Here is a 22,028-nt window from a genome sequence, read left to right as displayed (position 1 = left end):
TTGGAGACAGAGTTTTACTCTGTCACCCAGGCTGGAGTGCACTGGCACAATCATAGCTCACTGCAACTTCAAACCCCTGGACTCATGCAACCCTCCCACCTCAGTCTCCCAAGTAGCTGAGACTACAGGCATATACCATTATACCAGGCTACTTTTAAATTTTCTATAGAGATGTGGTCTCACTATACTGCTCAGGATGGTCTTGAACTCCTGGCCTCAGGCAAGTCTCTCATCTTGACTTTCCAAAGTGCTGGAATTACAGACTTCAGCCACTATGCCCAGGCTTGGCTAATTTTTTAATGTATGAAATTAGCACTTTCAGCTCTATTTGTATCTCCTTAATTTCTTTGCTGAGAAGGGCAGGGAAGGGAAGGAGAGGGGAGGAGAGGAGAGGAGTGAGGAAGGGAAGGGAAAATAGCCACCACAACTGCCATGCACTGTGCCATATCAGTAGCTTTTCTCTGAAACACTTTGGATGTGGAAGGTATGCAAGGCACTATAACTAAAATAAAGATAGACTGAAATCATGGTGTCATAAAACAGTCTGCAGGGAATCCTGAATTGACCAACTAACAATGAAGGCATAATTTTATTTTCAGTATCTCCTACTTTTTCTTTCTACGATGTGTCTGTACAGTACTTGAACTTTCCAATGCACATCATCTTAACTTTCCAGATTTCAAAGCTCTTTCAGGATTTCAGTCAATGAGTCTACACTCATCTGTTGAGCATCTGTTGTATGTGAACACTGTGATTCTACACAGTGATGTGAGAATTCCTCACACTCAGTCCAGGGGTCACTCACATAAAGCTCTATATATGCACTGTGGTTCTCCACCCTGGCTGTACACTGGAATCATTTGAGGGGATTTTCAAAAGCTCTTCTGGACTCTATTTGAAGAGATTCTAATTCACATGTTTGTGTTGGGTCAGGGTTATCACTGGCCTTTGAAAACTCCCCAGAGTATTCTAATGTGCTGCCAGGATTAAGAACCTCTGATCTAACCTAATTTTAAAACTTTCTTGTGTTATTGGAATGCGTTTTGAATTACCTATTTTGCCAGTCATTGCTTCTGTATGAGAGTTTTGGGTAAATAGGATAATCTCTTAAACCATAAATAGTTTCTGGGATGGTATGGATGAAGATGTGCATGAGCTTATAGACAGAATAGAGATTAGTTCCAAGCTCAACCTTGTTTCTTCATTTATAAAATAGGAATATAAATATCTCCCCCATGGGGACACTGTAAGGATTCATTACAGTATATTATTATAAATGTCCTATTTTGTTATTAGTTATGGTTGTTAATCTCTTACTGTGCCTAAATTATAAATTAAGTTTTATCATAGGTATGTATGTATAGAAAAAAATAGTATATATAGGGTTTGGCACTACCTGTTGTTTCAGGCATCAACTGGGGTTCTTGGAACAGATCTCCTTCAGATAAGGGGAGTCTAGTGTACCCCAAAATTAGTGGTTATCAGCAAAATTGATTGTTTCTCATGGCACTGTGCATTGAATGAGCAGTTCTCATGCTTCACATGCTGCCAGTTGAGCCACTGGAATGGCTAGAAGCAGAATGCCTTCACATGGTTAGCAAGTCGGTGCCAGCGCTGATACTGGCTATTGCCTAGGAGTTCAGCTAGGACTGTTAAACAGAGTCTCGATTCTCCTCCACATGGCTAGGTTGGGCTTCTTCCTAGCATGGTGGTCTCAGAGTAGTCAAAGTTTTCATATGACAGATGGTTTCCAAGAAAACAATAGAGGAAACTACCATGCCTTAATAAATCTTAGGCCTGGAACTCAAACTGGCAGTTTCACGTTCATGTCTGCTGCATTCTATTGATTGAAGTAAATAAATCGTAGGCCTAGACCAAGATTTTAAAAAGTAAAAAGTGTGTGTGTGCGTCTGTGTGTGTGTGTGTGTGTGTGTATTCTATGCTTCATTGGAAGCCACCAAAGAAATAATCTACCACTAAAACAAAAAGCCTCACACATTCATGTTGTCAAATGCCAATTTATATAATTGCAGGAATACTATAGGTATTTATATCATAAGTAAATTCTTTTCTTTACTCTCAATAGATTATTAGCCACAGACTTAATGTGCTTGAAATAAACAGTAATTCCAAAACAAAATGTAGCAATACATAAGGATTTTATGATAATTAGCCAATTACACAGCATCCTGAAATGTTTCTTTTAGGGTAAAATTTAATAGATTGAGTAGAATATGAAACAAAAATGTTCTCAAGATGTATTTATGACTATACAAAATTGCTAATGATTTATAATTCACTTAGAATTCACTTAGAATTGTACTTTACCTGAGCTATTGCATATGAAGAATTTAGTAAAATATGTAATACATAGTAACTGCTCAGTAAACTTTGATACTTTTATTGTCTCCTTCCATTAATAAACCACAAAATTAACCTGAGTAAGAAAAATAGAAAAAAAACTGTATGAAGAGAAATATGTTCATTCACATATACCTGCTCTACTTAACTGTGTTACTATATACTACTGCCCTACATACTGCTTAACGGATGAACCTCTAACAAGTAATTTGTTCTCACCAAGTTCCTCAATTTAAAAATTGTTTAAAGGTTTCAAATGAGTGAAAGATTTTTTCTAAAGACACACATTGCTAATACATTCTAAAATCTTGGGAACTAACGGGTTTTAGCTGTATCTTACTATAGTCTATGTAAAATATGCTTATTGTTTATTTAACATGTCATTCTAATGCCAACATAGGCCAAGGCTTCTGTGGTCCAGAGTCCAGACCAGCAAATCCAAGGTAGCAGTCATAGATCCAGAAATATCTGCTCACAAAATACCCTGTACAATCTGAATTTTGTCAAAAATATTCTCCAATTTGGCCTGCACCTACCAAAATGTGGTACTCAATTCACACCTGAAGTTCAGGCCTGCTGCGTTTTGCATACTTTTACTCCATTTTCCCACTCACTGCCTTACTAAATCATGAAAAATCGACCCCTGCATTTTACCACTTCCATGTGCCAGGTCTGTCTCCCAGGCATGAGTAACAATGTACTTAATTTTCTAGAACATGCTCATAAAACAGATGTGGGACTTCAGCGAAAGTGACTGCTAACATGTCCATCACTAGAATCTGAGTTGCTGCCCTGCCTGGACCCCTCAGGTTTAGCACAATGTGTGGCCAAAACAGACTTTTCAGAACAGGAGTAAATACTTGCCTAATGGAATTTTTTTTAGCTAACCCAACTATTGTCTCATCTTTTCACCCCCTCACTGGTTTTTAAGAATAGAATAAATTTAGGGAATGACGATGTTTTTGAGTTGTGACTAATTCTCACTGATTGAAAACTGGAGAAGGAGAATCCAGAGAGTGTGAATACAGTGTGGTGGTGAAGTGCTCATGCACAGCATCAGGCCTGGGTGTGAACCCTGGCTCTAGCTGCTTAGCTGTGTCACTTTGAGCATAGTCCTTTAATTTCTTTAAACATCTGCTCGAATCCTGGTACATCATGATGAAAATAAGGATGGTGTCCACTGATAACTGCCAAACCCCATGTTAGCCTTGGCCTCCTTCCTATCCAATCATCAAAGCAACAACAAGAAAAGAAAAATGAAAAAAAAATGAAAAACTATAAATGAGAAAAAATTAAAAGGTAGTTTAGTTGCAGGTAGGCGATAGAAGCAAAGAAATAAAAGTGAATTGATAAAGTTATAAATACCCATTGTGTTCTTTTTATGTGTAGAACCTTAGTTAGTCCTTCTCACGCATTATACTTTTCTCAAGATTGCTGTATGGTAGGAATAATTCACTCTTATTAACTGGCCCAGGAATTGGGCAGCAAGAGGGTAAGTAATTTGTTAGAAGTCACACAGCTAGTATGTAGCTCCTATGCCTATTCCACCCAAGGTCCAATCCTGGTCCTTTCATTAACAAAAAACCTCAGGACTCTCCATAGTAATGGTTGAATATGCTCTATTCCTGAATGCTTCTTGTTTCCAACCTCTGAATTCCATTTTGATTCCAAGATAGTAACATTAATTTCAGCATTCCATTTTTTTATAAACAATACATTCTTGTTGAAATAAAATCAAACCACATATATATATATAAATTAAAATTGTGAAGGTTTTTCCCACCTTCAATATCATGCCTAAGACAGTGTCATTGTTAACAATTTGTTGTATGTTCTCTAGACTTCTTTTCTTGCATTTTCAATCACATACACCCCCCTCACCATATAAACAGGGATTTTGTTTTCTTTTTATTTTATAAAAATAAAATCATACTAAGAGTGTCTGCTACTTGCTTTTACACTTAGTATATCTCTTATATATTCTCTTGTAAATATGTACACACTTTCCTATTACTTAATAATTGCATAGTATTCCATCCTATGTATATGTTCTAATTTAATTATAGTATCATCAATTGATAAGCATTTAGATTGAATACAGTTTTTCACCATTATGTACAATGTTGCAGTATCCAATTTTGTATTTAGACCTACCTTTCCATGCTAATGCTAGTGTTTCAGTAGGACATAGTCCCAAAAAGTAGACTTACTGAAAGGAACCTTCTAGACTTTTATAGATACTACCAAGCTTCCTCTAAAATGAATGTACCAATTAACAAGTTACTTACTGTACATAAAGAACAATTTTTCCACAAGTAAATTTTTAATTCAGCTTTTAAGAAATTAGAAAAAAAATTTCAAATAATAGAAATGTGTATATTGTCCAAAATTAATTGACTTTTCTATAATTTCCTACAAGTCTGCCTACAGAAGACTTTTTTCCCCAAGTAATTGATTATTGTGCTCAGGTCAAACAATTATAAGACATTTTCAGGTTGGGGGCAAGTGTAACGAAAGGGAGTTGTAAATATTTATAACTGATTTGTAAGAGTAGGAATAAGAAAAATAGCAAATATAAGATTATTATGTGGTATAATCACAAAAAAAGAATCTATGATGGCAGCTAATAACTAAGGTTCTGAAGTCATATCAGCTCAATCACTCATTCAACAAATATTTATGGAGCATCTACTGAGCATCAGGCTCTATTCTAGGTGTTGGGATACATGGGGGAGCAAGACAAATGAGGACTCCTGCTTTCATGTTTACATTAGAGTCATCAAGATAAAAATAAATTAACCAACAGAACCACTTGAAAATGTGATAACCAAATATAGTATTGTAAGAGATTACTGGGGAGGAGAGGTGGGGTTCCTTTAGACCTGCTGGCCAGGCAAGGCTTCTCAGAAAAGGTGGCATGTAAGATGAAACCTAAATGAGGAGAACGAGCCAGGTAGGGGCAGATCTGCAGCAAAGAAAGAGCAAGGGTCCTAATGTGGAAACAAGCTTGGTCTGTTCAGGGAATGGAAAGAAGACCACTTGAGCTAGACTGTGCCACATGATGTTGCAGGAGAGGACTGGCTGGGGCACTAGGATGGGGTGTTTAGGCCTTTGGGAAACACTGGCTTTCCAGTCTAAGTGATGAAATTGTTTTAAGCATGAGAGTGGAATATCGGCTTTAACTTTAAAAGATTATTATAGCCAATATACTGCTTGCAACTTGTTAACTGTGTGTGCTTGGACAAGCCGCTTTATCATTGTCAGTTTTGATTTCTTCATTTGTAAAGTCCAGGTAATAACAGTATCTATTACAGGAAGTTCATATGAGGATTAAGTGAAGCAATGCATGGGAAGTATTTTGCACACTGCCTGGTGCATAATAATTGTTCAATAAATGTTTTCAACTAAATCTCTGTTACAGTATTAGCATAACATTTAACAGAACTGAGCTTAATTCACTATCCCCAATTATGCAAAATAATAACTAAAAATACTTTTTAATTAGTCTTGATTCCAAATTCTCTACTATTGAAAGGCTGGGTATTTCCATACTGAATCAACACTTGGCATTTTTCTCTTACCTAACCCTATAATACATCCCTGGGCTATTTATGTGTATGTGTATACCTCTACTCACACACACACTAGATTACTTATCTTTGTGTTACCCCAGGTTCCACAGTACACAATGCATTGAATATAAGATAAGCAAGTCTTTAGGTAGGTGGGTGGGTAGGTGGAGGAATGGACTAACAGACATATGGAGGGTAAAAATCAAGAGAGCAAGAGAAAAGAAGGCAGTGTTTCAAATTAAAGTATTTAAAAGAATAAGGTTTTTAAGTTACGAGTATATAAAATGCATAACATCATTTTTTGGCATGTTTATTACTTTATTCATGCATTTACATAGTACCGGATGCCATGCTGAAAGCATAACAGAAGACACAGCCCTACGGTAAGTATTTACTACCTTCTAATCTTGCCTCATCTCTACTAAGAATCTTGAGCAACACTCTGAGAAACATGAAAGAGCTACTTATTTAACAAGATTGTGAAGAATTATGAGTGCTAGAAACAAAATTGTGAAACCTGCAGTGCTTAACCTTTGGTTTTCTTTGCTTAACCTTTCCTCACACACTCTGATCTATTTGTGATTGTAATATATAACATCAAGATTTTAATAGTTTATATGCAGAATTCCAATTTCTAGGCTTTGAAACAAAGATTCACAATAGTTGTAGAATCATTTGTTTACTGATCTGCATATAACATGCAAATTGTTTCTTCACACTTAAAAGTGTGTAATGGAGGAAAAGTGACCCTATATCCAAATATAGAGGACCATAGAAACTTGAGAAGTTACTGATTTAATTAAATAAAATTAGTAAAATAGCAATATAGAAGAAGAAAATAATGTCCTTTATTGGAGGTTGTTCTATGCTATACAAGGTAACTTTATATACATTATCTTATTTTGATCTTCACAATAACTCAAACATGGAAGATTTTATGTCCTGCACCTTATGGACATAAAACTGATACACTGGTATACAATTTGCCCCAAGTTTCCAAATCAGTCAGTGGCAAAACTGGAACTCTAGCCTAGGCATTCTCAGTGTTATTTTCTGCCACCCCAAACTAATTAAAAATGCCACAAATAGTGAAATTTATTAAAACTTAAAGTGTTTATATTTAGGAAGAGACAGAGGAACCAACTATGTATAAAACAAGTTACAAGTAGTGTTATTAAAATTCCTTTTGGAATATTATAAATCCTTTTAAGAAGGGCAATATTTTCTTTATGTAAGCATGATTTCTTCTCTGATCATTAAAATACTGTATACTGCCTAGCTCCAGATGATAATAATAGTGATAAAGCCTTTATCTCTTGAAAACTTATATACCAGACTCTGTTCTAAATACTTCACATTCATCAACTTTCATTCACGTAACAATTTTATGGGGTAGGTATTACTATCATCATCATCATCATTGCCGTCATTATATAGATGAAAAAAGAAGAAGCATAAAGAGGTTAAGCAACTTGTCCTTGACCATTTGGCTAGTAAATTGGAAAGCCAGGATTTACACGCAGGTTGATTTGGTCTAGTGACTCTTAGCTGCAGCATTATGCTGCCTCTTGAAAGAAAGGCCTCTTCTGGTCAGGTGCAGTGGCTCACGCCTGTACTCCCAGCACTTTGGGAGGCCGAGGCGGACGGATCACGAGGTCAGGAGATCAGGAGATCCAGACCATCCCGGGTAACACGGTGAAACCCCGTCTCTACTAAAAAATACAAAAAATTAGCCGGGCGTGGTGGCGGGCGCCTGTAGTCCCAGCTACGCGGGAGGCTGAGGCAGGAGAATGGTGTGAACCTGGGAGGTGGAGCTTGCAGTGAGCCAAGATCATGCCATTGCACTCCAGCCTGGGCAACAGAACGAGACTCTGTCTCACAAAAAAAAAAAAAGAAAGAAAGGCCTCTTCTGTAACCTATTTCAGTGTCTCCCCTATTAGATTCAACCAATGATGAAAGAAGAATCACTAACATGGGTTAAAGATTTAAACCCCTTCCATGAGTATCTAAGCAATACCAATCTGGTCACCCAGTGACCTACACTTCATCTTCAAAGTGCTGAGGAACCATATGCAAAGTGTCTAGCAAAGAACCTGGCACAATGTTTGCAGCTATCAATGACTGAGAGTTTCTACAAGCCTGGCATGATGCTAAGTGTTTTTCTATATATAGGAATGCCATAAATGTTAAAATGGTTCTTTTTTTTTTTTTGGATTGGCTAGATACAAAGCTGTTACTTTGGAAATTAAGCTGGGCAATGGAGAAAATTTATTTTCATAAAGGCGAGAACTGTTAAATCACTGAGCATAGAAAGCTGCCATACACGGGTTGTGGACTACCATGGCTCTGGCTCCTGATGAGATTCTCATCCACACAAGAAAGTAAGGAGGGCCATTATCCTCAGCAAACTAACACAGGAACAGAAAACCAAACACTGCATGTTCTTGTAAGTGGAAGCTGAACAATGAGAACACATGAACACAGGGAGGGGAACAACGCACACTGGGGCCTGTGAGGGGTGCAGGGGAGAAAGAGCATCAGGATAGATAGCTAATGCATGTGATGGGTTGATAGATGCAGCAAACTACCACGGCACACGTTTACCTATGTAACAAAACTGCATGCCCTGCGCATGTATCCCAGAACTTAAAATTAAAATTAAATTAAATTTAAAAAGAAGAAAGAAAGGAGAAGTATCAATGGGAAGACAAGATCCTAGGCTGCACTCAGCATCTGCAGAGAGATTTTCCTCTCTAGGAAAAGGAAAACTAAAAGCACAAAGATTAAAATCTTATATGGATAATTTTCTAAATCAATTAAGTGAATCATAAATAAGTTCTCTCCCCCAGTTCCTTTAGATATTATGATTTCTTGACCTTTTCAAGGGAAAACTTAATTTACAAAAAACTGTTTTTACAGTTAACTTTTCAGAAATTCACATATCATGCAAAACAAAGTACACCAGCTTCCCTTGCTAAAACTACAGTTAAGAAAAATTTTATTTCAAAATAACAGGAAACCACTCATTCATTCATTCAACAAGAATTTATTGACCAAAAACTGGCTTACGTACTCTGTTAAATAAAGTAGACATAAAAATGAAGAATAAAAGCTCCCTCCCACTATGGATCCCATTCTTTAAAATATGTCAGTGAGGTGGGGCGTGGTGGCTCACACCTATAATCCCAGAACTTTGGGAGGTCAAGGCAGGCAGATCTCTTGAGGTTGGGAGTTCAAGATCAACCTGGCCAATACAGTGAAACCCCCGTCTCTACTAAAAAAATACAAAAATTGGCCAGGTGTGGTGGCATGTGCCTATAATCCCAGCTACTCGGGAGGCTGAAGCATGAGAATTGCTTGAACCTGGGAGGTGGGGGCTGCAGTGAGCCAAGATAGCACCACTGCACTCCAGCCTGGGCAACAGAAAGAGACTCTGTCTCAAAAAATAAAAATAACATAAAATATATCAATGACTATTTCTAACTTGTCATTGACACTGTTTGAATGACACAGAAATGGTCATATGAAATACTGTGACATTGGTCTGGAAAAGACACCTTTTAAAAAGCACTAAGGAGATTAGATAGATAGGTAGATAGATATAGAGATATATTGGTATACATATTGATATATACTAAGTTCCCTTATAAAGGTGAATATATTCAGCATCAATGGACCTCAGAGAAAGACGAGAAATCCAGGATGGCTACTGAATCTAGGAAATTATCCAAAAGGATCCATATCTTTCTCCCCCTCAATGTTCTTCAAATTCCTGGTTGATTAATATATTATATCTAAACAAGAAAAATGTAGAACTGCTTACAGTAACAGAGAGGCCGGGGAAGGTAGGAAGTGGTGAATATACAACTAAGACAGGGATCTAGATTTCACTGCACATTCCACAGCCACTATAAATGATATTGATTTTCAGATTAACTGCTCTTTTATATTACTCATACCTCCTTTCCCTTCTATTAGAGAACTGAATTGTCTGTGCATCTGCTTGATTCCACTGAGAGGCCTGAATCACCACTTGGAAATATCAATCATGCCTTTAAAATTCATCTCTACTAAAAGCCTGCAGTGAAATGATAATGCACTAACCTGTCTCCAGTTAATGGCAAAATAATACTTGCTTGAGAAGAAAACACAATGAAAGATAATCTCATTTCAGGGCTGCAAAATAAGAAAAGAGGCAGTTAAAACATTTTTAAAAAGAAATATTGATACGATACAGATGTATAGTTAGGGAGTTTCATTTAAAATTGGTCTCACTGAATGGTCCAGGCTTCTTTTAAATGACATTCCCTAAGTAAATAGACGAACTCTGCTTAACATTGTTGCATAAGTCATTTTGGATTTAGTCAATGCTTCCCAGCACTCACATACTCCTCCATGACCCATAAGGACTTGCATTTAGAAAGAGACTAACTGGAAAGATAAATTCTAAGCTGATGTAAAATTCTTTCGTAGAAAATTCCTCTTCCCTTGGTTTTCTACAACATTTCCTTTAAAGGTGGCCAGGCCCTTCAAAATGATTATGGTTATCAATACTTATGGGTGGAGAGTACCCAGTTTGACTTAATGACCATAACTATGATATGAGTCTATAAAAAAGTCATCCTGAAGTAAGACTACTTAAAGAGTCATGGAAAATGTGAAAGAAACAATAAATCACTTTCTGCTTAGGCATTTTTTATTTTCTAAGTCTCAAACATGCTATTTTCCATTGGCAACAAGTGCCCCAGTCAGCTATCTTTCAAGTTTTAGGCATGTCTCTCACAGAATGGTTCTTGCTTCTCGGACACTCTCTGCAACTACTACTAAGATTCAAAACTGAAGATATGAAACTAGAATCTATAAACTGAAAATCAGAATCCTCTCAAAGGCTTCTACATATTTTAAAAGTCAGTCTCTTCTTTAGTCACCCCTTATTCACTTCCTACAATGTATTATTAGTAATTGAGCAACTAGGCTTGAGCCAGACAACTGTGTATTATAGAATTCCAACTTAAAAACCAGATCAATGAGTTAAGATAAGAGCTTGCTTCTTTAAAATGTTGTAGTGATGTGATTCATTGCTTTTGATCAAAATCTACATGACACCCTTTTCACATTGAAGGATTAAATTAGAAAATTTATAAACAACTGTCTGTTCTGCCTTTGACATTTAGGGACATAGGATCTTGTTTGTTTTTCTTTCCTAGACAGTTTTACCTCAGACCCTGTCCAGAAATGAGTGTTAAACTTGGCTTCTTAAGCAAGGGACTGATGATTGAACATGGACAGGCATACATTTTTATAGGGATAACTTTACTGCTGCCAATAACTGAAAGCAAGGATTGCCTAGGCCTCTACAGATTGTTTGAAGTTACTTGCAACATGACTTTCAAAATGTTTTGATCATCCAAGCCTGTTTTACAGAAAACATTTGGGCTAACAAGACTGAAAGAAGCAATATTTAATGATACAGTTCCTATTCATGTCCTTTCCATTATCTTGATAAACTTGTGTTTGCTCATTGCATTTTTTCTTTAAAAAAAAAAGAAGGAAAAAAAAAAGCCTCAAAAGCCTAGTGTCCTGAGGTTATTTTTAAATAGGAGATGCCACTAATTCCTAGTTACCTCTAAATAAGAGAGTAAGCTGGATTTCATACCAGTAATGCTTTTTATAGGAGAGGAAACCAGTCTTTCCTGGTGATGCTTATTGCATATATAGAACAGTTAAATTTTAAACCAACCACACACCCACACATTGTGTAAACACAAGTCGTTGCTTTAAACACACACACAAGTGCCTTTTCTGGTAGCGGGTTATTAACACATGTTCATTTGAAGTTTTCCAACACTTTTTGTTTGTTTTAATGAAGGCCTCTATAATGCTAAGAAATGTGTGGAAAGAAAAATATATTATGGATACTATTCACATAAAATTTATTTTTTAATGTGATAAATTATGAGAAAGCATAACTGAAATTCAAAACAGATGAAAATTCGGAAAGAAAAAGACATTTGGAATAGTATTTGAAGATGCTTCCCCAGAGTCTGAGCCAAGTTTCTGGGATCCAGATGAAATAAGCCCTCAAGGACTGAAGGGCTGTCCTAATAACAGCATGTGTGCAATACGACCTTGAGGCACTTAAAAGTAACATTTCAGGAAAAGATTTTCCTACAAAAGGTTTCAGAAAAGGGAAATTCTACACTTTGCTCTACTTCTCCACTGCCTAGAAAAGTAAAGTAAGAAAGATACCTCACAAATCTCTCCGCAAGTTGCTGTACGAAATTATAAATTTCAATCCAGTTATTTGCCACACTCCCAGACCTGAAAGATGAAATTGAACTGATCAGAGAAACAAAACACGGAACTGAAAAGTAAACATTTTGAAATGGTTCCTTCTTCAATGCCACGAACATGGGGGCACCTGGCCTCTTCTTCAAGCTAAGTAAGGGTATCTGTAGCTGAAACTTTGGTGGTACCCAGAGTTAAAGAAGTCAGCCCCAGAGCAAGACTCCGTCAAAAAAAAAAGAAGAAGAAGTCAGCCCGTTTTCTGGGGTGGGTAAATACCTGCCTAATTGTTTAGAGTGGAACCCAGCTCTTCAGAGTAAACACAAAAGCCTTTCTTCGCAGGAAATGCAAACCACATTAGGCATGTTAACCCTAGGCTTTTCCTGCCTCCAATGAAAGCGCTATGATTAGGATAACACCAGGCAAACTTTAGCCTGCGTACGAGCAGGGTCGAGGAGGTGGGTAAGGACTCTGTGGCCGATGGAGCGTGGCCCGCAAGAGGCCACACTCCCATTTCCCAAGAGGCCCAAAGACTGGCAAACAGTGAATACCCCAACTCCCCAAAGAGCCAAGTAGCCCGGGGCTCCAATCACTACCGCCCACCCCGCTGATCTCCGCCCACACAGATCCGAACGCGCTTGCCCTTTGAAAGAAGACAGCAACAGGGCACCCCTCCGCGGGTTTCCAACACCACTCCCCGGGGTGCGCACACGCATCTCAGCCTCAGCCCCAGCTGATCCAGTGCGGCCCTCACCAGAAGACCCTGGACCTCCCTCGCACACTCACTTGTCCAGGACGAAGTAGAGATCAAAGGCTCTTCTGCAGGAGGGCTGCTCCTGGGCGCGCAGCAGCCCCCCGGGACCGCTGAGCACCAACAGCCACAGCCCCGGGAACAGCCAGCTCCCGGGGCTGCGGGCCGGGGACCGCTCCGCCACCATCCTGCGGCCGGGGGCCTGCGACTCCCTCCCGCTCGCAGTCCCCTAAGCTCAGGAGGGTCGCAAAGGTGGCGGGAGTCACCCGGCACGCACTCTGGGGTGGGGGGCGGCGAGCAGCTGAGGCGCCGGCGCCTGCGGCAGCGGGACCCACCAGCTGACAGAGGGAGGGAGAGAGGGAGGTCCTGAGAGGACAAAGGGAGTCTCCGCCACCGCCGCAGCTGCCGCCGGAACTCTTGACGAATCCCAGTGGAAGCGCGATCCAGTCCTCCCCCTCCCGATTCCGGAGAGTTCCTGCAGACAATGCGGGCCCACGGCGACAGCTCGCGAAAGGAGTTCCTCTCCGGCCTGGGGCCGAGCCTCCAGCGCCCGCCTGGGACCCGGACCTGGAACCCACCCCGCCTGGAGGGCTGAAGTTCCCCCCGCTGCCGTGCGCTTCGGGACAAGGGGTCCCTGGGACGCGGCGACGGCAGAACAAACTAGGAGTGGAGACCCTTCTCCTCCGGCCGCCCCAACTCCCTCCGCACTCCGAAACTTTCCTCCCGGTGCTGGACTCTGGCACTGCGCTGACAGGCCGTCCCCTTTAGGGGAGGAGGCTAGCTGGCCCTGGGACTCCCGGCTGGAGAGAAGCCACGCCGAGGCCAGGAGCGCGCTCGGGCCGGGTCTGGGCTGCGTGTGTCAGTGTGCGCCTGGGGACGAGGGCGGGGCCCCAGCTGAAGCCTCCGAGCCACACACGCACACTTGTGGGTTCCTGCCGAGTTGAAGATGACTAACGCTTGCCAGATTTGGGAAAGGGAAGAAGGAGTTTAGAAAAACAAAAGTTATCTAGAAACTAAACATACCCGTATATCCTGCAGGCCTGGCCTATTTTAGCAGCTGTGCTAAAACAGCCCCTATGCGTGGTTTACAAACCCAAGACTAAGGATTCCATGGGAGGTGACGGCCTCCTCACTCCTCACTCCACCCCACCCCCTACTACCACAAACACTCTTTATGAACTTCCTCTTTTTTTTCTAAAGAAACCTGCTTAGCTTTTTTGTTTTTGTTTTTTCTTTAAAAAAAGCCAAGCCAAGGAAAGGCCGGAGTGGGGAGTGGGAGGGGATAGCAGGCCTCTTTGGGAGTGGAAAGTTGTACCTCAAAATATTTCAGCCCACTGTCATTTCCCTGCAAGCTCCAGTTTTGGAGAATTTCAGCTTTGGGCAAGCTAGGTCTCCTTTGCAAAACTTGTGCAAGCACTCAAGTTTGTGCACAAATCCTCTGTCTACTAGTTCTGCTCTCCCTCCTCTCTCTTCCCCCCACCTCTGTGACTTCCGCCCTCCCTTAGTCAAAACTGGCTTTTAGAACCTAACTACCTTTTCATTTTTAACAAAATCAATACTTTATGTAGTACTTACATATACATCTCTTCTGTTTGTTGCCATATGTATTTAACTTTTCATTTATTATATTTGATATACAACCAGATATGTCAGCTCTTTGAAGATAAAAATTAGTTACTTTAACAAAGATTCATTGAGTGCCTATTATTTGCTAGGCACTGTTCCAGAAGTGGAGGTTAGTGCACAGAACAAGATAACAAGCCCTTGCTTTCATGAAGCTGACAGTCTGGCTGAAGAGTGAAAACAGACAATAAGAAATAAATACATAGCAAGGAAAAAAATGTCCATATTGGAAAGGTGGCTTGTAGAAATTTAAAATATTGTGATGATAAAGAATGACAGACTCGGTGACTAACAAAAAAGACCCAGTCATTCCAAGAGCTCTAAGGGGAAACATTTGGAGTTACTGCAAAGGTCCATAGACATTAGCTTAGCATATTCAAAAAAGAAATAAAAAACTGTGTAGCTGGAGCTTTGCAGGTAAGACGATGTAAGAGAAATAGGCAAGGGCCAGATTATGTGAGGCTTTGTTTACTGAGATAAGGAATTCAGATATTTAATATTGAGTGTGACAGGAGGTTATTAGAGGGGTTTAAGCCCAGGAGTGGAGTGGCAGATGAATTGATATGATCTGTGTTTTTCAAAGATCATTCTGGCTGCAATGAGACAATGAATTTGGAGTTAGCAACAGTGACAACAGGGAGAGCAGTTAGGAGACTATTGCAGTAGCAACATGTTGACAAACAATCCTGAGGTTCATAAATTTGGAAAGGAGAACTTCATTTCTTATAAAGGGTTACAGCTGCAGGCTGGACATCTTGACAGGCTGGGAAGTGTAGCCTCTGGCAGAGACAAAAAGCAGGCACTTTGAGGGAGGAAAGGGTGGAACAGGAATTTATGCTAAATGAGTTGGCCAAGTATACATATTCAACAGGTTATAGGAGGAACTATGAATATTTCTGAAGCAAGGGGTACATGAACTATGCATATTTCTGAAGCAGGTGGGTTAAGTTTCCACATCAAAGTGAACATGGGACCTATGCAACATGCATGCTTAGTAAGCAAACATGAATAGTAAGCAAACATGCAAGTTGCATATGTCTCATGTTCACTTTGAGGTGGAGACTTAACAATTAAATGTATTATAATTAGGCCCTATTTGTCAAAAGGTGAAACAGAAGACATGAAGGCACTCAGTGCCACAGCCTCTGTAAACCAACCAGAACCAGTCTACGGTCAGTGGTCTCTTATCAGGAGAGTTATTAAAATCAGTCTCTTGTCCAGTCAAAGCTGTAGTTATGGCTTGTGGAACAGGAGTAGGGGTGGAGGATTAATTAATTAGTGTCTTGCAGTCAGTAAGATGCAATTGTTTCAATATTGCTTATCTGGAGGCCAGTGTTTGTTTAGATGCTAGAGAAAAAGAAAACCCTTTTGGCAGTTAGAATATAGTTTATTTTTTAAGTGTAGGAATGTGTTACTTGACCTTTGCCTGGCATGGTCTTAGGTCTTGTTTATAATTTGGTGTCTTATGAACACAGAGTACATTCTGTCAGTCTTATCATCTCTATTTTAACAAAGGCAAAATAAAATGGTACCTTGGACCATCATCACTATAGCAACTAACCTGAGAGTTATGAATGGATGAAAACTTTAATATATACTGGCAGACCTCCATTTTGAAAATATGCTCATTACAAATGTCAAAGATTGAATGGAGGGTGGCTAACATCCCTTCTCACTCTTTGCCAACTGGTCACTTGGGGATGGAAATTCCACCACTATCAACTGCATCAATCTGCCACTTTTTACCTGATGGAGTGAGGAAGATACTGAGGGGCAAGGGGCTAGCTAGATGGAAGATAACTTTTACTTTTGTAAGAAGGAAACATACAGCCTTCATAATTTTCAAATAATTAAGCACTAGAAGCAAGTCCTTAATTAGTCCTGAGACTAATTAAGAAAGTCCTTAAAGCACCTTAATTCTGTCCTCCTTGGCTTCATCTTTTCTTGAGGTTCTAAAATTCTGATTACTTCTGCAGCCCTCCAGTCTCCAGGTATGTGTTGCCACTTCTCATTTCACATTTCGGTCCAACCTGAATACATAAATCTCCCTGTCTTCCCATAAGAGAACTGAAACAGGCTGACATTTTCAGGAAATTTGTATCAACAGCTTGTTCAAGTTTCAAGGTTTTGTATTCATTGCTGGTTGAAACTGGTTTCCATTTTCAACTTTAATCTTAAGACAGAATCAAAGATATTATATGCCACATCGGCATGTTATTGAATAAAATCTGGGGAAAAAATGTATCCCCCCAAAAAAGTGACAATTGGTTTCATGTTAGAAGGAGACAGAAGGCAAAGAAATATGAGACATGATACTAACCATGTACTCTATCCTCCTAAGGAAGTATTTTAAACTCAAATTTGTTGGTTTCCTTTATCCCTAGTCTTGACTAATTACCTGCTCATCTTCTGGGACTTCCCAAACTGGTCTAAGAATCCATCTTGTCCTAGGTTCAAACTAAAGCAAAATACCTCAATTTAAAACTCATTCTTCCTCAAAATTTCCAGGCCTTCTGAGAGTACTCCCACTCAGTTCTTCTTTCTTGAGTACAAGGCTGGCAGAGAATATTGACATACCAGAAAAATAGTAGCACTCTTTTGTTTATCTGTTTGCTTGGGTAAAGAATTCATCCCAGTCCTGGAGCATTTTGCATCTCACTGACTTGCTCATGTAAGATCTACAGCAAAGCAAAAAATGGCCTCAGACCAATAACTAATCAAATCACTTTCATTTAATAAAAATTAATCAGAAGATCATTAATTACTGGGGCAACCAAGTGTTCTAATTTGTCACAGACTGAGGGGTGTCTTCAGTCTCATGGACATGGGACTTTCCATGCTAAAACTAGGGCAGTCCCTGGGATAGTTCCTGGCAAGCAAAACTGTTGGTCATTCTTTTCCTAAGCAATAATGAGGGAAGATGAAAGCAAAAGCAGACATGAAAATCTCTCCAAGCCATGAAAAAGAAGTGGTAGCAACAGCAGTACTTTCCCTTCTCCTTCATCAGTGAGAGCACTCTGGGAATTGTATCAGCTGGAGAATAGCCAGGTAAGGTTTCAAACTGACTTTTGTACCATGACAGTCATGCTGGGACCCTGCTTAACTTTCAATCTGACATCAAGAATGGGAGGGATAATGCAGATTTTTTAAGAGAGAGAGAGAAAAAGAGACTCTATACTGCATTATGTAGGTAAATAAATCTAAAAAAGTCTCTTTTATCAAATTATTTGTATTTCCACTGAATTATTTGGCTTTACAATCCATGAATGCCCCCACTCTTTGAAAATTATTCTTTGTATTAAATCAAACTTCTTAATAAATAAATAAATAAATCAAACTTATTAATAAAAATGCTAATGAACCCCAAAACATGTTAAATTCATTTTAATGCAGTTAGAATAGCTTGAGATTGACACTTGATGATTTAAAGTCTTCACTAGACCCCCCTCTCATTGTCCTTTTTTTCCTACCTGCAGAGCTCCAATGGACTACACGTTAAATTATATTTAATTACTTATTTACTGGTCTTTTATTATACTTAATGAATGTTTACTGATACCTACTATGTATCAGATAATGTTTTAAGCACAAATGTTAGACTTTCTATTCTCAAGCAGTTTGCATTTTCAATCTCCTGTAGTGAATTTATTTCCATCACCCCATACCCCAACAAATAAACTAACAGAAAGGCAAATAAGCAACAACAATAAAAGTATTCTTTATGTGTAAAAAATTATATAATCTATATTATTTGCAAGTAGACATCTTTTGTGGCATACACGACTACAGACGTGACTCTCCCGGAAGTTGAGTACCATACTGAAAATGATTCATATTCATGTCACATGGGAAATGATTCATTATATGATATCTACAGTGATTCAGAGGAAGAAAATAAATCTTCACTACCTATAAGTGATAAAGCTTATTTCAACTTTTATCAGGCATAGTCATTAAAGAACTAGATTTCGTCAATGTCTGAACTAGTTCCTGAGAGTGAATAAAATGCCTTTGGAAGGTGCAATTGCCTCTAAATTAATATCTCTATGTATGACAATAGGGGGTGCTAGCTAATGTTAGAGAATGATTACTAACATCTGCATTTGGGATCAAATGTGTCTCAAATTGAGTTTCTCAGAAACAGACTTGAGATTCAGAAATTTGCATGCAGGAGATATATTGAGGCATGCAGCAAAACCTCAACGAAGGGATGAGGGAAGCAGGAACTGTCAGAGAGAAACTTGAACCATGTTGGAATTCTGAAGGAGGCTTCAGGCAACCACCAAAGGTAACTCTGGAGCTGTGATAGCCTTTCATAGTTGTCCTGAATTGAGTGAGACAAGGGAGCCAGCGTTTGTTACCCCTCATGGATCACTCACTAAATGTGGGCTTCCACTCTACAGGGGAAAGGCATAACCTTAAGCAATGGCAGCTTCTTTTGACTTGGGGCAGTTATGAGGAGGGACTCAGTTGTGAGCTGTCAACAGCAAAATCCTGGCTGTGGGGAAATTAGTGTTTCAGCCCTGAAGGAGGAATCTAGGTGATGCAACTACAGCACCTACAACCACAGCATCTAGAATATCCAAAAAAGGCCAAGACACCTGGCAGCTAGTTTGTTGAAAGTCCTATCTCATGTGCAATGTCAGACCTTCACAAAGCAGCTCAGGCTTGGATTGGCATCCTAGAATGATAAAGTCATGTAACTGCATCACTTCTCTCATGCCTTCTACCTTAGCTCTGGTGCAGGTCAGTTTCTCAATTCTCGAAGGAATTGCTCTAACAGTATTCTGTTCTTCCTATACCTTCTCCATATTTCAATATAATTAGTCCCCTGAAGCATAAAACCAATCATATTAATCACCTACCTAGTTACTGCAATGGAATGTGGTTTCCTAACAATGGAAGGCCCTCCACAATAGCATTACAACTTAGCTTTGTATCCTCACCTCAACAAGTCTAGTCCCTTCATATACTTGATGCTCCAGAGAAACCTTGAGAGTCACTGTTCCCCTCCTATGCACAAGTATATCTTTTGGATTTACCTCGTTTTGTACTCACATTTCCCTGATACTGTGTTCTAGGTGTCAAATGCTATCTCCTCTTTCTCTTGCCTTCTATTCTCACTGAACAATTCAGGTCAAAAGCCATTAGGTGGGCCAAGCACTGGGTGCTAGGGTGGTGCAGAGCTAAGTAAAGTAGTCCAAGCAATGTGCCAAAAGCCAAGCAGGGCGAGGAGAGTGTCCCCATGGTGCAGGGAAGGACAGCCTGGCATGGAGCATTGGAGACTGAGAAGGGTGAGGAAAGTGTCTACGTGGGAAGGTGGCCCAGCATGAGGAATAGAGAAATAAGCCAGTGAGCAGATTACCTGGTGGTGGGAAGGAGGTGACGTTTCTGACCCTAATTAAGATCAGGAGGACAACACTTCTTTGAGCTGAGTCGAAGTGGACGCTTTGAGCGTAGCCGCCCCACAGCCGCCGATCCCTGCGTCGCTTCCTGCAGAACCCTGGGCCTGCTTTGCAGCTTTCCTCCCTTTGTCTCACAACCATGTCTACCAACGAGAATGCTAATATACCAGTTGCCCGACTTAACAGATTCAAGAACAAGTGAAAAGACAGTACAGAAATGAGGTGTCGCAGAATAGAAGTCAATGTGAAGCTGAGGAAAGCTAAGAGGAATGACCAGATGCTGAAGAGGAGAAATGCAAGCTCATTTCCTGATGTTGCTGCTTCTCCGCTGGAGAAAAACCGCAAAAACCAGGGCACTGTAAATTGGTCTGTTGATGACATTGTCAAAGGCACAAATAGCAACAATGTGGAAAGTCAGCTCCAAGCTACTCAAGCTGCCATGAAACCACTTTCTAGAGAAAAACAGCCCCCCATAGGCAACATAATCTGGGCTGGTTTGATTCCAAAATTTGTGTCCTTCTTGGGCAGAACTGATTGTAGTCCCATTCAGTTTGAATCTGCTTGGGCACTCGCTAACATTGCTTCTGGGACATCAGAATAAACCAAAGCTGTGGTAGATGGAGGTGCCATCCCAGCATTCATTTCTCTGTTAGCGTCTCCCCATGCTCACATCAGTGAACAAGCTGTATGGGCTCTAGGAAACATTGCAGGTGATGGTTTAGTTTTCCGAGACTTGGTTATTAAGTATGGTGCAGTTGACCCACTCTTGGCTCTTCTTGCAGTTCCCGATATGTCATCTTTAGTATGTGGTTACTTATGTCATCTTACCTGGACACTTTCAATCCTCTGCTGCTACAAGAATCCTGCACCCCAGTTAGATGCTGTTGAGCAAATTCTTTCTACCTTAGTTTGGCTCCTGCATCATGATGATCCAGAAGTATTAGCAGATAGCTGTTGGGCTATTTCCTACCTTACTGATGGTCCAAGTAAACGAATTGATATGTTCTTGAAAACAGGAGTTCTGCCCCAACTTGTGAAGCTTCTAGGAGCTTCTGAATTGCCAACTGTGACTCCTGCACTAAGACCCATAGGGAATATTGTCACTGGTACAGATGAAGAGACTCAGGTTGTGATCGATGCAGGAGCTCTTGCTGTCTTTCCCAACCTGCTCGTCAACTCCAAAACTAACTTTCAGAAGGAAGGTACATGGACAATGTCAAACATCACAGCTGACCCTCAGGATGAGATACAGCAAGTTGTGAATCATGGATTAGTCCCGTTCCTCACAATGTTCTCTCTAAGGCAGATTTTAAAGACACAAAAGGAAGCTGTATGGGGCCATGACCAACCATACCAGTGGTGGAACAGTTGAACAGGCTGTATACCTCATTCATTGTGGCCTAATAAAACCACTGATGAACCTCTTAACTTCAAAAGATACCAAGGTTATTCTGGTTATCCTGGATGCCATTTTGAACATCTTTCAGGCTGCTGAGAAACTAGGTGAAACTGAGAAACTTAGTATAATGATGGAAGAATGTGGAGGCTTAGACAAAATTGAGGCTCTACAAAACCATGAAAATGAGTCTGTGTATAAGGCTTTGTTAAGCTTAATTGAGAAGAATTTCTTGGTAGAGGAAGAGGAAGATCAAAATGCTGTGCCAGAAACTAACTCTGAAGGCTATACCTTCCAAGTTCAGAATGGGACTCCTGGAACCTTTAACTTTTAGATAATGTAGCTGAGGTATGTATTTGTTGTGTACTATATTTGGTATTTTGTCTTACTGTTTCTCTACTAAGAACTCTTTTTAAATGTGGTTGGTTATTGTAGCACTTTTTACACTGAAACTATACTTGAACAGTTCCAACTGTACATACTGTAGGAAGCTTGTCCTCTGAATGGGTTTCTTATTTCTGTGTGGAATTTCTTATCTTGCAGCATCCTATAAATAAACAATAAAGTCCACCCTTTACTTCAAAAAAAAAAAAAATCAGGAGGACTTCTGCATGGGGGAAAGTTCACTGTGGAGT

The 22,028-nt window shown here is 39.8% G+C and overlaps 1 protein-coding gene and 1 pseudogene across 3 annotated transcripts in view; one reads left to right on the top strand and one right to left on the bottom strand.

Moving 5' to 3' along the window:
• ANTXR2 (ANTXR cell adhesion molecule 2) overlaps positions 1-13,936 on the bottom strand; it is a 159,937-nt gene extending 146,001 nt beyond the window's left edge. For 2 of the 3 annotated variants that reach the window (XM_009447677.4, XM_009447676.4), the window contains exons 1-3: positions 13,005-13,924; positions 12,183-12,254; positions 10,038-10,109 (exon numbers count right to left, since the gene is read on the bottom strand). In XM_009447677.4, coding sequence (XP_009445952.2) covers positions 10,038-10,109; positions 12,183-12,254; positions 13,005-13,156 — 296 coding nt within the window. In that variant the 5' untranslated portion in view covers positions 13,157-13,924. Of the gene's footprint in view, positions 1-10,037; positions 10,110-12,182; positions 12,255-13,004 lie in introns of all 3 variants that reach the window. The other variant, XM_001145172.6, reaches the window with a different exon arrangement.
• A 6,200-nt stretch (positions 13,937-20,136) lies between these two features.
• LOC461221 (importin subunit alpha-1-like) lies at positions 20,137-21,727 on the top strand (annotated as a pseudogene).
• The last annotated feature ends 301 nt before the right edge of the window (positions 21,728-22,028 follow it).

Source organism: Pan troglodytes, chromosome 3 (genome assembly GCF_028858775.2).
Source record: "Pan troglodytes isolate AG18354 chromosome 3, NHGRI_mPanTro3-v2.0_pri, whole genome shotgun sequence".
In the NCBI taxonomy this organism is placed as follows: Eukaryota; Metazoa; Chordata; class Mammalia; order Primates; family Hominidae; genus Pan; species Pan troglodytes.
The sequence above is the reverse complement of the archived record's forward strand: the minus strand, read 5'-3'. Positions and strand labels throughout refer to the sequence as shown.